The sequence below is a fragment of the Monopterus albus genome, unplaced genomic scaffold (assembly GCF_001952655.1).
Source record: "Monopterus albus unplaced genomic scaffold, M_albus_1.0 scaffold35.1, whole genome shotgun sequence".
NCBI classification, from domain to species: Eukaryota; Metazoa; Chordata; class Actinopteri; order Synbranchiformes; family Synbranchidae; genus Monopterus; species Monopterus albus.
This window is the reverse complement of record NW_018127915.1, coordinates 2,073,954-2,090,518: the sequence shown is the minus strand read 5'-3', so window position 1 is coordinate 2,090,518 and position 16,565 is coordinate 2,073,954. Positions and strand designations below refer to the sequence as shown.

At 39.4% G+C, this 16,565-nt stretch overlaps 3 protein-coding genes across 3 annotated transcripts in view; 2 read left to right on the top strand and 1 right to left on the bottom strand.

The window, feature by feature from the left end:
* The window catches only part of xpo6 (exportin 6), a 15,290-nt gene extending 13,475 nt beyond the window's left edge, over positions 1 to 1,815 (top strand). The window contains exons 21-22 of the mRNA XM_020597826.1: positions 8 to 336; positions 1,011 to 1,815. Coding sequence (XP_020453482.1) covers positions 8 to 336; positions 1,011 to 1,112 — 431 coding nt within the window. The 3' untranslated portion in view covers positions 1,113 to 1,815. The remainder of the gene's footprint in view (positions 1 to 7; positions 337 to 1,010) is intronic.
* Positions 1,816 to 3,133: 1,318 nt separating this feature from the next.
* nme4 (NME/NM23 nucleoside diphosphate kinase 4) lies at positions 3,134 to 4,490 on the top strand. Its single transcript, XM_020597825.1, has 5 exons — positions 3,134 to 3,161; positions 3,535 to 3,665; positions 3,758 to 3,859; positions 4,090 to 4,202; positions 4,370 to 4,490. The coding sequence occupies exons 1-5, from the start codon at positions 3,134 to 3,136 to the stop codon at positions 4,488 to 4,490; spliced, it is 495 nt and encodes a 164-aa protein (XP_020453481.1).
* A 1,480-nt stretch (positions 4,491 to 5,970) lies between these two features.
* Positions 5,971 to 15,163, bottom strand: eps8l1a (EPS8 signaling adaptor L1a). Its single transcript, XM_020597847.1, has 15 exons — positions 15,069 to 15,163; positions 14,107 to 14,218; positions 13,966 to 14,024; positions 12,945 to 13,044; positions 11,034 to 11,093; positions 9,969 to 10,057; positions 9,802 to 9,876; positions 9,577 to 9,725; positions 9,289 to 9,483; positions 8,926 to 9,034; positions 8,694 to 8,834; positions 8,440 to 8,584; positions 7,396 to 7,558; positions 6,689 to 6,825; positions 5,971 to 6,223 (listed from the first exon to the last, which is right to left on the bottom strand). The coding sequence occupies exons 2-15, from the start codon at positions 14,216 to 14,218 to the stop codon at positions 6,138 to 6,140; spliced, it is 1,620 nt and encodes a 539-aa protein (XP_020453503.1). The 5' UTR covers positions 15,069 to 15,163; the 3' UTR covers positions 5,971 to 6,137.
* Positions 15,164 to 16,565: the final 1,402 nt, after the last annotated feature.

The window sequence follows — 16,565 nt, the reverse complement described above, 5'->3', positions numbered from 1 at the left end:
GCCACAGCGACAGAAATAAAATTGTCCCTGTATCCAACCATCATACTGCTACTTGTAACCCGTGGACAGACCCCATTGTCATTCTTCTGTTTTACTGTGCTTCAGAAGCTTTTTCGGACCTCGATGCTCTTCCACTTCATCAATGTGCTGCTGCAGGTCCTTCTTAACAAAAGCCACGACCTTCTTCAGGAGGAAATCACCCTTGCTATTTACAACATGGCCTCTGTCGACTTCGATGCCTTCTACTCGGCCTTCATGCCAGAGTTTCTCAGTAATTGCCAGGGTGTCGACACCAGCCAGCGAGCTGTTCTTGCACGCAACTTCAAGCTTGAACGGGTAAGAGAGAAATTTTGTGAGATATTGTCTGCCTAATGGGTGGCTATGTCAATGACTGTTGGCACAGAGATCACATAAGAGACAGAATTAATTGTTACATGATTTGTAAGAAAGATTTGATTTGTCCACAGCCTGGCACATAGAAATAGAACATAACTTGACTACAGTAGCACTTAAATGTTTGGCCTCATTAAATGTTATTATAAATTTGTCACAATCTGTTTTTTTCTCATCAGTAGTCTGACAAACATGACAATCTGGCACTTGAATATTTTATCGAGGAGCTGTGTTTTCGGGTTGTCTGTCCGCCACTGTGACCTCTCATCTGTCCCATTCTTGTGAATACAATATTGAAAATAATTCACTAGAATTGTACTGTACGTGTGGATATAGCGATAACTTCCATTTTGCCAAAAATACACTTTATATTTTTTATATATTTCTTCAAAGACATGGGTGTAAATTGCACCTTGATTGGTCAAGGCCATGCAACTGCAAGGTGGTAATTCTAGTTAAAGAATGTAACACTTTCAGGATCACCTCTAGTACCAAGACATGTTCCTACTCGCCTCTTCTCTTGAATGCTGCTTTATTCTCCACTGCATTTTAAACACTCAACTCCTGTCTCTTCTGTAAACTGATATTGCTATTTAATTTTTCTCTTCTCTCTCAAGGACCTGCCTTCGTTCACTCAAAGCGTGCAGCGGCTGGTGAACGACCTTCGCTACTACAGACTGTGTAATAGTAGCCTGCCCACTGGCACCATCAAGCTATAGCACAACGGCTGCTTGAACCTCTCCACACATTAAGTATGATCTTCAGAGACAGCCTGTGCTGCACCTATTTAAAGTAATAGGAAGGAACAACACACGTGACATAGTTGAGCCAGTGGAGGCTGAGGATGCTGCTGTTTTTTCTTTTTTTTTTGTTTATTAACTTACTGTAGAGGGTTGGCGCATCATTTTTTAAAAGGCAGTGCCCTCATGTGTTGCCAATGAAAATTTGACAAGAATTGTAAACCTGGTCTGCAGTTGGCTTTTGCCCAGACCTGGAGCAGTCTGAGCCAGGCCTTCTTTCCCGTGTCTCTGCAACAAAGCTGGGCTGGGACTGAGCACTTTTAACTCATTTTGAGTTTTTTTAAATGTCTGCTTTTATTCATTTTGCCTTCAAATTGTTTTCATCTCCAAAGGAGACAGACTCTCAACTTAAGATCTTTCATATCATTCCATTCTGAAAGAGAAAAAACCTGCTTGAATAAATAAAGTGCTTTTTTAGTAAAACTCAGGTACTGAATAATTCATTCATGCTTTTATTGACCTGTGTGCTCTACTCTCTGTGTTGTTAGTGTTATTTTTATGAATAATGGTTGCGTTATGAGATTCCTCTGAACTTTCTGTATGTTTACACTGTTTTGCTTTTCCACTTGTAAATGGCATCTTTTAAAATTTCTTTCAACTGCAATTCATCTTTCAAATTTCTTGTCAGCATTTCATTTCTGGAACAGGTACACAAATTATGATATCTGAAGTTGGTTTGGGCTTTTACAGAGCAGATGAAGAAGGCAGAGCAGATTTTAAATCACTGAAGCCCTTGACAGACATGAAGCATCAACAGAGGTCTTCATCCATAGCATGTGACACATCACACAGGGTCACATATGGTCTTATGTGAGGACATGTATGAAAGACGGGAAGCATTAATTAAATGGCCACTTTAGATTGGATGGTAATAAAGTGAAGTCACTCCAGGAACTCACACAACATACAGCATCATCCCTGAAAGCTGAACTTTGTCTGTTCAGGGCTTCAGATGTAAAGATTTTATAACATCTCCAAAGCATTTCTCGGCTGATTAATACCAAAGACAAATGTGTATTTAAAAAGATTGGCCTCTAAGAATCGAATTTTCACTTCGTCTCTTGCAACGTTTAGCCTAAAGGTTTAGATATTCCTCAAAACTTGAATAATTTTCTCAGTGCAGTGATTGTAGGAACTGGATTTCAGATTCCTAAGTTCACAGTTGCCAGTGCGCTGTTTGATATTCACTGAGAAGAATATTATTTAGGTGAGGGTAGAAGCGAATTCGTACAACAATTGGAGACATAATTTGTATTTATCGTGAGATCCTGCGACGGAGTCGGACAAGCGTGCGATTAAAGCAATGAATTCTTCGCACAAAGAGTTAAATATGTGAGTTGAGTAATGATCAAGTGGGACAGGCAGGGATGACTAGAGTTTGATTGAAGAGGGTTGGCTTTGTCTAGACGATAACAGAACTACCTTCAAACCACAGTCATGTTGCTGCGCTGCATTGTAAAAAGAGTTGTCCAACAGTTTTATTCAGGAAAGCAAGGAACAACTACATGTCTGGTTTCAGGGTTTCCCCTCAGTGCACTACTGGATGGACACAGAGTTACTGGACACCGGAGCAAATCAAGTAAGTGACTGGAGTTAGTTAGGTCATCAGTTTTGCTTTCATACATCTCTCCCAGTGTTTCAGATGTTCCCATTAAGGACCTGATGTTAAATTCAGAAATTAGATTAAGAAATCTGTTTTGTCGTGTCGTGTTACGCAAATGCCTTTTTAAATTTGAATAAGAGCTTAAATAAAGTCAGAATCTTAGAGAATTCATTTTCGAGACCATGGTTATTTGTTCCAAATTTAACAGGCCCATTTGCAAGAATAAATTTATTTGCCCAAACTCTTGGGGTCATGAAATGGAACTAGGTTACAGGTACAGAAGATAGTGATGTGGGTAGCAACAATGTTTGAGAAAGGGTGACCCTTGGGGTGCATAATGGGTCCAAAACCTATGTGCGTTCTGCGTAACGGACAAGACACGATCCAACAACAACAGGTGAAACTTTCTCACTGAAACTTCCATCTCGTTAAGTCACTGCACTTTATTTGTACAGGTAGTCATGCATTTAAATGTCAGTAGAATTTCTCTAGCGTCAGGTCGCATGTGTATGTAATTGATCGCATGCAGTCAATCATTAGCTCGTGTGTGGTGTTCCAGCTGTGCCAGCACAGCTCCTAGTAACCACACAAATGCATATAATATCTAGTGTGTCTATTCTGTTCATGTCTGTTTTACATGAAGACGTACGAGTAGCCTATTGAGGTCTACTGTTGGTGAATATGGGTCATTGTTCACCTCTGTATAACACCTGCTGCTGTTCTGCTCTGTACCACCAGCTCATCCAGATGTAAGCGAGAGGACTCTTATAGCTGTAAAACCAGATGGAGTTCAACGTCGTCTTGTAGGACAAATAATTCAGCGGTTTGAGCAGCGGGGCTTTAAACTGGTTGGCCTGAAAATGTTGCAGGTATAGAGGTTGGAAATGAAACATGAATATGAGCATATGTTTGACAATGTATTATACAACTCATTTTAACTGTGGATGTCTCTGTTGTGAAGGTGTCTGAGGATCTCCTGTCTCAGCACTACTGTCAGCTGAGGATGAAGCCCTTCTACCCAAGTCTGCAGCAATACATGACCTCAGGGCCTGTGGTTGCCATGGTGAGGGCTCCTTTTCCTGCCTCCTTGTTGGAAAGTCCTGTATTTTATATAAGTTGTACTTTTTATTTTTTTTTATCTTTGCATTAAGATAACAGACATGAAAGCTATGAGAAAATGTCTGCTAGAAAATAATTCATACATGGTAGTGAGTCTATCAGGTGTAAACCCACTACATATTTCTGCAAGTCTTGTTTTTATGTGTGCATATGCTTTATTTATTTGTGTTTTAGGTGTGGGAAGGGCACAATGTAGTGCAGACATCACGTATGATGGTGGGGCACACTAACCCAGTTGAGGCCCAGACAGGCACAGTCAGAGGAGATTTTGGCATTCATGTCAGCAGGTAACAAGTGTCATTTGAGCTTATTGTAGAGTAAATTTCAGGATTAAACAGCTGCCATACAGGGCTGCTGCTTTCCAGGTATTGCAGTATAAGAAACTAGTGTGTGTGTGTGTGTGTGTGCGCGCGCATTTGGAAGTAAAACTATTATGTGTGTTGATCATTTGAAGGAATGTGGTCCATGCCAGTGATTCACTGGAGGGGGCTAAGAGGGAGATCCAGCTGTGGTTTCAGGGAAAAGAGCTGCTGAACTGGGACTGTTGTGACCAGACCATCACCTGTGAGATGTGAAGATGCAGTGAGAACATGTAATAGGCTACGACTCTTGCTGTTCTCCTGCTGCTGATGATTGGAAAAAGATGTCATATACAGTATTTTTACCTAATAATTATCCCTAGCAAGTGCAATCACAAAGATTTATGTTGAAACAAATATGGATTTACAGTTAGGTTACAACAGCAACTGCACTAACATAGTTATTACATATTTCAGAGGAAAGGTTTGCTTTTTCTTTCAGGATACATGTAGTAATCATTTGTCATTCTGGCTCTTACAATGGATAGATTTATTATTTTATCAATATTTGTGAAGCGTTGAGCTGCAGTGTGTTTAATCTGAACATGGATGACAGATGCCAATCAGGTTGGTGGCTCAGTACCTGATTTTGTAGAATATTTTAATTGCATGTGACTCAGAGCAGGTGTAACATTGGAATGTATCCCACAAAAAGAATCTTTCTGACATTCTAGCTTTTGTTCCATAATCATGGTAAACGGTAATCTAAATAGCATGTGGTCTAGATAGTTTACCATGCAGTAAAGCTATAGTCAAATCTAATCTGATTTCAAGTTGTTCATATTGTTAAAATGTAAGAAATCACATGCTTCAGTTGCACTGTTGGCCCAGCTCCAGCAGCCTATTAGATTCACATACATTTGCATAACGTTTTTCATTACACATAAAAAAAAAAACATGCTTTAAGTGTAATTATTCTACTGAAATCATTACTTAATGTTCCTACCTCTGTTTAAATCCACTGTGAAGCAGAAGAAATTAAATAAACGGATGAACAGTTTAAAGGAAAAGTGTAAAACTTTGCCAGGAATTGTCTGAAATGTAGCTGTCATATAATCACTGTTTAGACTCTGGTGAATGTTATTTGTAGAGATGTATTGCAGTAATTCGTTCTTGTGCACTGCACAGCTCTGTGTATTGATGATTTACCTATACCTCTTATCATTAAACACAGGAGTATAACACCTATAAATTATTGAATTCATCTCAAATTCATCACAATTTTTTTGAAATTTTGTTTTAATAACTTTTATAAGACTTTCAGTTTATAAAAAGTACAATTCATAGCTATAATACAAAAATATACATTTTATTTTTAAATCAAGCCAGTACATAGAAATTACCATGAAAAATGTAAAATCAAAGTACATTTTAATCTCTTAGAAAGAGGCGGGACTGAACGTGTATATTTATGAAATCAGTTTAATGCTTAATTATTGGTCAGCAGACAATTCTGTACAATTATAAATATTTTAACAGAATGTGCATTTTATTTTATAGCTCTGAAAGTAGCTTCAGTCCATAGTCGTAGTACTTGCATCACAACAGTAATCCTTGAGGCCAGTCTTTGTATGATTAAGTTAATCTCATTGTATTTGTGTTATTAATATTGGCCAAACAAAGAATAATAGAAATATTAAAACAGAAAAAATATATATATAAACAAATGAAAGGAATAACTTCACAAAACTCTGGCGGTGATTTGTAGTTGAAAGACCTTTTGTCAGCACAGAAGAGATGAAGCAACATGTATAATTAAAAAATAGAAATCATCTGCAGCACCTTTCTATGCACCCAGCAATATGACATGTATGGTGGTTGATCTTTGATGTGCCATCAGTATTAGTGGATGTGAGAGCTCAGTCATGATGTGTCATTCTCTGATTGCAGGTCAATCTTCTGCTGTTGTTTCTGCATCACAATCTCTAGTTCTGTGACTTTCGTGAGTCCTGAGGGCGACAGACGATACAATGCGATTCAACAGAGATTTTTTTTTTCTTTCAGAGGAAGCAGACATACTGTGTGCACATTAGCATACATACAATTTTAGACTTTGGTGATAATTTTAACTGTCTGTGAAGTGAAGGGCAGTTTAAAATATCCCTAAGGATACCCTACATATTAAATTCTTTAATATCAGACCAACAACAGGAATGTGCTCTAGTAATTAATACTTATCTGCCCATAGCTACCATTTACATATAAAGTATTAAGGCGCTAATGTGCATTTTGGGTTTTGCAAATTAAAAAGTAAATAGTCTTTCATCAATATAGTTCATTGTGCTAAAATGGCATAAGTCTGTGCATAAGCCAAGGCTGAGCAAACAGCTAGTTCAGGACACATGGACACAGTCATAACCACACACACACACACACACACACACACACACAGTACATGCAGAATAACCCTGGACCAACCTCGACAAGGGCCTTCTGAACCATTAACTGGCCGTAAACCCGTGTACCGTCTTCTGGTGACACGGTGCGGAGATCCTCCTTTTTCAAGGAAAATAGTTGTGCTCCAGTTAAAACACCCAGATTCTCAATTGTCCTAACAGAAGAGAAAGGAGCAACCAAATGAGTGCTGATCACCAAAAACCTGAAGATAAGTATTTTTGTTAAAAGATAAATCCAGTTCTTGAAACTAGAATAATCCAAAACAAATCTAAATTGTCTCTTTTTGTAACAATTCACTTGTTAATCTTCTTGTTACACTTCACAGAACTCAAGTTTTATAAATGTCCTAACAGCTCACTGTTTATGTTCAATTGTAACTTAACTCAGTTACCAATAAAGCTGCAAAATATAAACTTTGGCAGAGAGGGTGTTTAGACAATAGGGGGTGCTATTGTGCATATGTTCAGTCCACCAAGTCCAATAAGCGCCTCCACTGAACCAATCTACTACTTATTTTAAATGTCCTGGAACTTTTCAAATGCATTTGATTTGGTTCATTTTGGTTGGAAATGTTGGACATGCTATTCCTAAAAACGAAACTAGAGTGTCATGAGAACAAGACGTGGCTATAAATGAATCAATAGGTTCTACAAACCAGCCTTGTTGTGATTTAGGTTTGTAGAAACAGTCTGAACTGGAGTTCTCTCCAGCAGCGGATACTCACTGCTGACTGAAGCCCTTGACAGTGAGCCAGGCCTTCACTTCAGCGGGTGACGAGCGATAGTCCAGGGGTGCAGAAGTGTCAGTTGTGCGAGGGATCACCAGGCGGTTGCCTGAGCCTCTTTTCCCAGCTAGCCGCTCAAGAAGCTCGTCATTTATTATCAGCACTGCACAAACACAGAAAAGTTCATTTCTATGCACATGCACAGTGTCGTATACAGCAGAGCATCACATTTCTCTACTTCCAGATTTATGCTAAATTTCCCAGGTTGTGATATTTACAGAAAGTGTTTTAGGTAGACCACATAGTCAGAGGTCTGTTTAATGTAGGATGAAGATGTTCAACCATCTGACTGCACCAATGCTTTTCTAATCTTCGCTTCTACAAATATTAATGATAACAAAATGATCAATTCATGGCATGAACTCTGTCCTATCCTACAAACTGATATTTAGAAAGCTACAGATTGGTGTTCCATTATTTTAGTTGAGCACAGAGATACTGTTTCCCTGTTTTGTTTTTTTTGTTAGTTCGTTTGTTTGGGAGCTTTTTGGGGGGAGTTCGTTGCAATATGAATGGTGAATAAATTTCATAATAATTTAACCAGATCTGTACAGTAACAATAAAAAAGAGCTAATTCAATTTATTTGGTCATTCTAACCAAAAGATTATGTTGTCATCTTATTTCAATGCAAAAAAAAAAAGTTAAAAGGGGTATCTTAAAATAGCTACAGTATTTTTCAACTGGAGACGGGAGCGTAGGGCCTTACATGCTCTCAACACATTCTGAACCAAGCCCTCTGGAATACTTACAGTTCAGTGGATATTTGTACACCAAAGTACAATAGAGTGTTCTTTAAATTCTGTTTTTGTCTACTGGGCTTCATTTATTCATTTATTCATTTATGTTTGTTTTGCTCAGCTTTTGCTAATCGGCCATGTTTGTTTGTTATAGATTTGTATTTGACAAAATATACTGCCACACTAACAAGCCGTCACAAGATTCACCATGAGTGATATTTAATATGTATGGCTATGTTACTGTACCTTGGTCTTCATCCTCTGACATTGTCGGAGATCGTAAAGCCATGCTCTGTGATCGCGCTGCTGGGCTTGTAGCAGTAGGACTGGTCCCAACTGGGCTTTGGGGAAGATATGAGAAGGACTTTGTCTGAGGGGAAATGGGTGTCCTCTGTTATGAAAAAAACAGGAATTATTAAAAATTGCAGGATGCATGGGACAAAAAGCTACAGGATTTGAGCCACCGACACAAACAAGAGCTAAACTCTGTGTACTCGTACCTTTGACTCATTGCGTACCACTGGGATATCTCTCCCACTGTTATTCAGAGCAGACAGCGGCTCCAGGATATTAAAGGGAAGAAATCCTATCTGGTCAAAGCGATTCCGACACTTCCACCATCTCCTTGATGATTCAATTACCTAAGGAAAGATTGCTTACAAATGAGCTTTGTGATATAATCCAACTTGTACAGGTGTGTCACCAGCTATAATTTTAATGATGGGTGGCTACCTCTAGTGTTTCTCCATGTAGCACAGAGAGTTCACTGCTGTTTCTAGCCACAAAGTCATAACTGCAAACGTAAAGCATCGCACCATCTGGTGGAACCCCATTTCCATCTCTAGAACAGAAGTATCGGTTAAAACACATGAAACATGGAAAAATGAAACCAGTTTCATTAAGTAAAGTCAGATATCTGCAATTTTAAACTGATGACAGGCATGGAAATTAGTTATTCTCAACCTAATCGAATCCCAACTAATGATGAGGCGATATACTGTTCACTGCAGCCATGAAGAATTTGACTGTCACTGCCGCTACTGCGATAAAAACATAACTATGCCTTGTTCTTTTTCTTATTGTCTACAGACTTACACTCCATCAGTGCCTTTACCAAAGCTCTCTGTTCTCTGTTGAGTTTGTGCTGCCCTAGACTCCCTGACAGCATCCTGTTTGTGCTGAGACTCAACAGGATCTTCCAAAGGCTGGCCAGCAGAGTCATAGGCCTGAGGCTGCCATCCATCCAGGAAGACAGGTGAGTATGGAGGGACAGACACACTGAGGCGTGAACTGGCAAAAGAGGAAAGGAAGATAATTTTAGATTAGCATGGCATACCCTCAAACCAAGGTTTACACACATACTGTGTACATGAATACACAGACCGGGGTGAAGTCCAGTTGGGTCCTAATGAAGTCCAGAGTTCCTTTTCCTGTTCAGTCAGATGTTTTAGCAGAAAGGAAACTGCACCGCTGGTGATGGAGGGACTAACCACAGATGCACCAAGCGCTGGCCCTCCAGTGGTTCTCACCAGCTGTGAAAGAGAGGATGGTTACAGTCAGTATCACAGAGACAGAGAAACTATTAAATGAAACGTTTGAAAGACTCACTAGTCTAAGAGGCACAAAGACGTGATGCAGCAGCTCCGGTGCGTCTGGCTGTGAGATGGATGACTTGAGACGGTCCTAAATAAACCAGTAAACAGGGTTGTTTACATCTTAATTTACAGACATTTCCATTGTTATTCAGTGCTTAATTAAGACTAGTCTAATCTTACCAGCAGACTGAGGGAATACTTGATTTTCTGAAAGAGGTCCACAAATTCCTGCTCTGATGGAGGGCAAGCTTTCACAGACAACAGATCATCTGCACACAGAAAAGTACAATCACAGCCCAAACAACTCAACAGGGTACATATGAAGCATAGACACATAATTAGTACACAACACTCACTGTTCAACAAAAACTTGTCTTAATGTGGAGAGGTGCTGTGAAAGTCTCACTGAACTTAGTGAACAGCACTGGCAGCAGTGCAGATATGAGCTCTAAAAGGTTTTGAGCAGGACTGACCTCTCTGTCAGAGATTTTCAATTATTAGTCAGAGATTTTCCATTATTTCTGCTTGAGCAGTAGGTTTTGTTGCATTCTCATTTATTGCAATTTCATAACAACAAATATCTGAAGAGCTGGGCAGAGCATGGCGGAGTGTAGTAGAGCATAGTGGAGCAGGGAGAGGGAGTGCTGGGCCGAGCATAGTGGACTGATTTAGAGTATCACGCTAGTGCTACCTTAAGTTACATACTGTAGCTTTAAGTAGCATGTTTTAACACTTTATGTTTGGGAAAATAAAAGAAATAGCAGAAAGGAATGGTGAAACACCACAGCTAATTAAAGTCTTCCAGGTGTGGGCTGCTCTTTCTAGCAAGTACTACAAAACAAAGCCAGTTGCAATGACAATCTTATGTTCTATTTTATTGTTAATATGTTCGTACAGATAGAGTCATTGCTTTTAGCCTTATCTAGGGTCACACCTTTCTCAGCATACACTGGTCACAAACCTGTGAATCACCCAGGTCATGTTGCCAAGCCAACAAAGGGTAGAGCACAGATAGACACAAACTCCCATTCATACCTACTGGCAACACCTAATGAAATAGCAGTCCACAATGAAAAGATCAGGGTAGGGAATCAAATCTTGTAGTTGTGCTACCTCCTAATCTTCATGTCACAGTGAAACAGCAATTTCTTTTTAACAGGAAGCAAACTAAAAGTTGAGAAAGTCTCTTATGGTGCTGTTTTCATACCATCTACATACAGTATGATATATAACTATTTACCTGGCCATATGATTTTTTTTTATTTGGTTTTGTTTCTGTTTTGGTTAGTAGTGCTCTGCATTTTTCTAGAATGACTCTTTGACTCTGCCCCAGTTTCCATCATATGGTTTTGGCTACACTTACTGTAGAAATTACCTGAAAGATTTCTTTGGCAACCTGCCTGTTGACCTGCTTCCAGCTTGTAAATTAGTGTGATAACGTTTGTATAGTTTCCTGCCTCTACTCTTTTTGTGCAGCCTACTGGAGGTCAACATTCACCAATATCTTGCAGTAATTAAACACCTCCAACTGAAAAATTTGAGGTGCTTGGAGGTGTTGATGAGCCATCAGACGAGCTGCAATTAATCAACGCTTCAAACCTACCTCAAACACAGCTTTTATAGGTTATTTCAAACTAAACTTAACACTTCCTCAAAGAGCCAAAGTATGTTGGCTCCTAAAACTTTCTCAGTAAAGTAACATCTGAAGGTATAAGGAGGAAGCTGCCTATTTTTTATTGTCAATTCACTTTATGTGCAGGACACATAGAAAATCGAAATACCATTTCTCTCTCACCTAGTATTGAATGCCATACCATTTAGGAAACTATAAGTAGAGTAAAGATAGATTAAGAAGAATAAGAAAACTAAATTAAAGCGATTAGGATAAAGCTAAACGGTACAACCTAACAGGCTATGACTCAAACCATGTACAATCAGTGGCAGTAGTGCAAATAGGAACAAGAAGATTGTCAGATGGTTGTGAGATTGAGATGCACATGAACAGTAGTGCAAATGACCGACAGCAGCAAATATGACGGTAAAAACAGTCAGCAGCAGATTTACATGTAATATAACAGGAAGGGGGAATGTACTGGGTTTGTGCAAAACAGCAGAGGTAGTCTTTCTATGTCTTTGTATGTTCTGTGGTGGGTTACGGTCCAGGCACCGATGATCTTGCTGGCTGTTTTCACTATGCGTTGCAGGGTCCTTCTGCAGGAGGCAGTACAGGCTCCGTACCACACAGTGATGCAACCAGTGATGACGCTCTCAATGGTGCCCCAGTAGAAGAAGCACATGATGGGGGGTAGGGACACTAACTCTCCTCAGTTTGCGGAGGAAGTAGAGGCGTGTTTGAGCTTTCTTGGCCAGTGATGTGGTGTTGTTGGTCCAGGAGGAGGTCCTCAGAGATGTGCACCCCCAGGAACTTGGTGCTGCTCACTCTCTCCACTACAGCACTGTCGATGGTCAGTGGTGGATGCTTTAGAGGTTTTCTCCTGAAGTCCACAATGATCTCTTTAGTCTTCCCCACATTGAGGAAGAGGTTGTTGTCCTTACACCACTGGACCAGTTGGCACACCTCACTACTGTAGTTGGCCTCATCATTGTTGGTAATGAGGCCAACTACAGTCATGTCACCTGACAATGTGGTTGGCACACAGTCATGGGTCAGCAGTGTGAAGAGCAATGGGCTGACCACACACCCCTGCGGAGCTCCTGTGCTCAGTGTTATTAATTTTGGCAGGATTTGAGGTCTTATCCTGAATTAATAACATGAATGAGGGAGTTCTGCAGGAAACTCTGTTCACAGGTTCATGGTATTCAATTACTGAGTGAATATCTCTGCCTAAAAACCTCAGGCAGTGTTTGAAGCATTGATAGGTTTCAAATATGCCACCTTAGTGTAAAAGGTTAAATTATCTTACTATGTCCAGAGGCTAGCAAATTGTGGCCTTCAAAAAAACATATAATCTGACTAGTACTCTACATATTGGTTTTTTGTGTTGCTTTCATGCAGTTTCATTCGTTAGAGCAGACTTTTAGCAGGGTGTTTCTTTTTTTCTTGACTATTCTTATGAAACTATGATAAGAGTAGTTAGTTGAAAAGACAGAAGAACAACTCACAATTTTGGTTCTCCTGCTTGCTCATCCTGCCACTCTTCTTCCTCCTTTGACTGAGAACACTCTGAGCCTCAGCCGTCTGCTGCAAGCGCAACATGAATCGCTCCACATCATCAAAGCAGTGGTTGAGAATCTCCTGATAAAGACACATATTGTGTTTTAACCACTTCTTTGAGCAACCTACTAAAATTACTTTAGTAATATTCATAATACTGATCATTTAATAAGCTATTAGTCAGCCAAACAGCATACAAGGAGTTAACACTAACATTAATGGTAAGGTATTTATGCAGTCAGTAGCCCTGAGATAACATTACATTTGTAATGTTTGTTTTGTTCAAGGTCTGACACAGTGCCAGTTTACAACCTTCTAAGGTGTTATTTGGTCGAATGGTGGAACACCACAGCCACATGAACATATTGTAAAATGAAATCTTCATCACAAAGTGCAGTCTCACCAAACAAGCTTCACCACATTTACTGCTGCTCTTCAGTCCTGCATTGCACTAGCAAACTGTAACTACTGGTCACACTGGTGTGGTTAGCTGATGATGTTGGATTCATGAGGTAGTCCCTGCCATGTCCACAGAGCTAAATAAAATCTCTTCTGTCATATCCTCCAGCTGTGTTAACTTTGTCTAACATGATTTAGTCATTATGATAAGAGCAAAACCATATAATCACCATGACCTATCTCCACAGCCTTTTTTAGCATAACGTATTCCATATACTAGCCATCATGGAGCAGTAGGAATGTTTTCTAGTGTTTCACTATAGTGTCTCTACCACTCAGTGGTGTTTCTAAAACAATATGTTACTTCTGTATAAAAAAAACCATTTTGTACTCTTTTTCTGAATGTCAGTTTACATTTATAATTTACCTTTACTTCTCTCATGCAGAGACAGTGGGCACTGCCTTGATTGTGTAAATACCATATGTGGTTTACTGACATAGACTTGATGGGACTACATACTCTTGTTAAGCTTTTTTTGCACAGGTTGCCATTTTCACCCACATATATAAATCATATATAAGATGGTTTTTGCAAGTACATACCACTTCTCTTTCTGCATTGAAGACAGATGTGTGATTTGACTCCCGACTGGTAGTATTCTCTGATCAGAGGAAGAACATAAAGAGGATGAAAATACATCTACAGTACATATGCATACATACACATTGGCCAGATGATTATACCTTTGCCAGAACCTCTGTTGATGGGCCGACCACCGGGAGGAGGCTGTTCTGCTGGAACAGTTCGGACCCGGCCACTTGGAGGCTTTTTAAGTACCAAAGGGGGTACAGACATCTGTTGTGTATGTATGAAATAAGAGAATCAAGCACACACTGTCATACAATAGGGACCGATGCTTAGATAATACAATAAAACTTTTTCTTGGTAAAATATTTGACTTTATATCACATTTTGTGTGATTTTTCTAACAACCGATGTCTTGTTTCTTGGGAATTGTTGCATTAGTCCTCTGTATTTATCAGTACATTATCTCATTAACACTTAATGTGAATCATACATTGCATTCAAGAGTTTTCCCCCTCACTGGAACATCTACATATGATATATAAATTTTTACCTGGATGATTAAGACACCATCTTGACTTAATTTGAATATTGTACTAACGATGAATGAGAGCTCTGTATCGCCACATTCCATAAGCTTGTTGAAGGAATGCTGACTATTCTGTGCGCACACTTGCATACCGTGTGTGTAATGACAAATACATATGACAGGAAAAGCCACCTTCACCAGATGCATGTTGTGCAGGTGACATAACTACCAAACCTAACTACACTAACTAAACACAGACGTTCGTACAAACACAAGGTAGTTCTTTTCCTCATCTTCCTTCTTTTCTTTTTCCTGTCATTTCTTCTTTTCCAGCAAGTTGCTACCACAAAAAAACCTTTCAGGTGTAAACAATTTCAAACAAATAAACACAATCAAAGCACTTAATGCAATTACAAATTAGGAATTTATTCTAACGCATCAAGATGAAGTTACTTCAAAAATATCCACATATTACTGACACAACGCAGCTGCACTCCATATGAAAAGTGTACCTGCCTCTCTCTCTGTCTCTGTTTGTGTGTCACAAACACAAAGTTTAAACAAAGTTAACATCTAGATACATCACTGTACCTTTTAGTGCAGTCTGAGTGTTTAAATCCAAGGCATAGAAACCAATCGTCGCGCCGAGTCGTATATATGCACTGAGCTAAGGTGTCGGCACGTCCCACCTTCTTGAGATATGCAGGAACAAGAAAAACAAGTCTGGCTTTTCTTTTGCACTTTATCTGTTTTGCCTTCACACTCCTAGGACTCTGACACACACATGCTCCCTCCCTCCCATTCTTCTCTCTGCATCTCTGCAAACCTCTCCTGCCTTATGACAGATGGCAACTGCCTTAGGCTTGTGTCAGGAGGCTAATGTCATTTACGACACATGCCATTCCAGAAATGCAATGCAGTCGTCCTCAAACTCCCCGCCTCCACAGATTCAGTGACCTCAAGTTTTGTTTCAACATACAACAAAGTCAGTGTCGAGATACTGTATGACACAGAGGTGAAAAAGAAGTTAAAATTAAAAAAGAAAGTGGCAAAAATAACAGATTAAAAGTCCATCTATTTTGTACTTTCAGACTAATTACATCAGCCCTGACCTGTGATGTATTTTCTTTTCAAGGCTGTACAACCACCTATAATAAAATAGATTCATGATAAATAGTTAATTTTCTTGCAGTTGTTTTTTTTCTATAAAATGTCTCATTGGCTAAGGGAAATCAGCTGTGCTGATGTTTCTAGTACCTCAGCAAATATTGACTAGACAACAACAGACATAAAGACATGTTTATTAGAATGATATGTGAGAAGGTGTGGGAAATGATGTGGTGACACATTTAATACTACAGTATATCTAGTTTGTCTAAGGTCCCAGCCAAACTTGAATTTTCTTTCAGCTGAAGAATGGATGCGACTTTACCATGAAGATGGTTTGAGGAAATGGTAATGTGGCTAACCAGATCAGTGCACAACAATCAATACAATCCTGACAAGCAGCGAAGGATCATTGGGTGGAATTCCAGGTTGAATCTATTCTCAGCAACCCTTTTGGCACAGGGCAAACTGAGAGAAGTCAGTCTACTGAACATTTGAGCCAGAATAATGTCTTCATTATAATTGTAACTACTTGCAGCCTTAAGTCTGTAGGTACAGTAATATACTCTTGGATTCTACTGTATAACAATTTGAAGTAAGTCAGTGGGGGAAACCGAGCTGTTGGTGAAGTGACACCAACTGGTCATTACAGGTAGAGCATCTGTGACCGGCATCTCTTCATGTTTGACTTTACTGTTTCACAGGTGTTCAAACTCAAAATGAAATAGTCAGTGGTGCAGGGAATAAAGGGGGGAAACTGTTCCAAAATGCACTATTAGCAGTCAGTATAGACTGGTGTCTTGTAATAATAATCCATGGGGAAAAGGCATGTAGGTCTGGATTTGGTTTGTAGTGCGTTTGTAGTGCTGACTATTTTTACATGTGCTTCTATTGCGGATTTCTTTTGATGTTTTAGAGCTTACCTTCATGATAAGAACACTAATGGTCTATAACAGTGGTCCCCAGCCTTTTTATCACCGG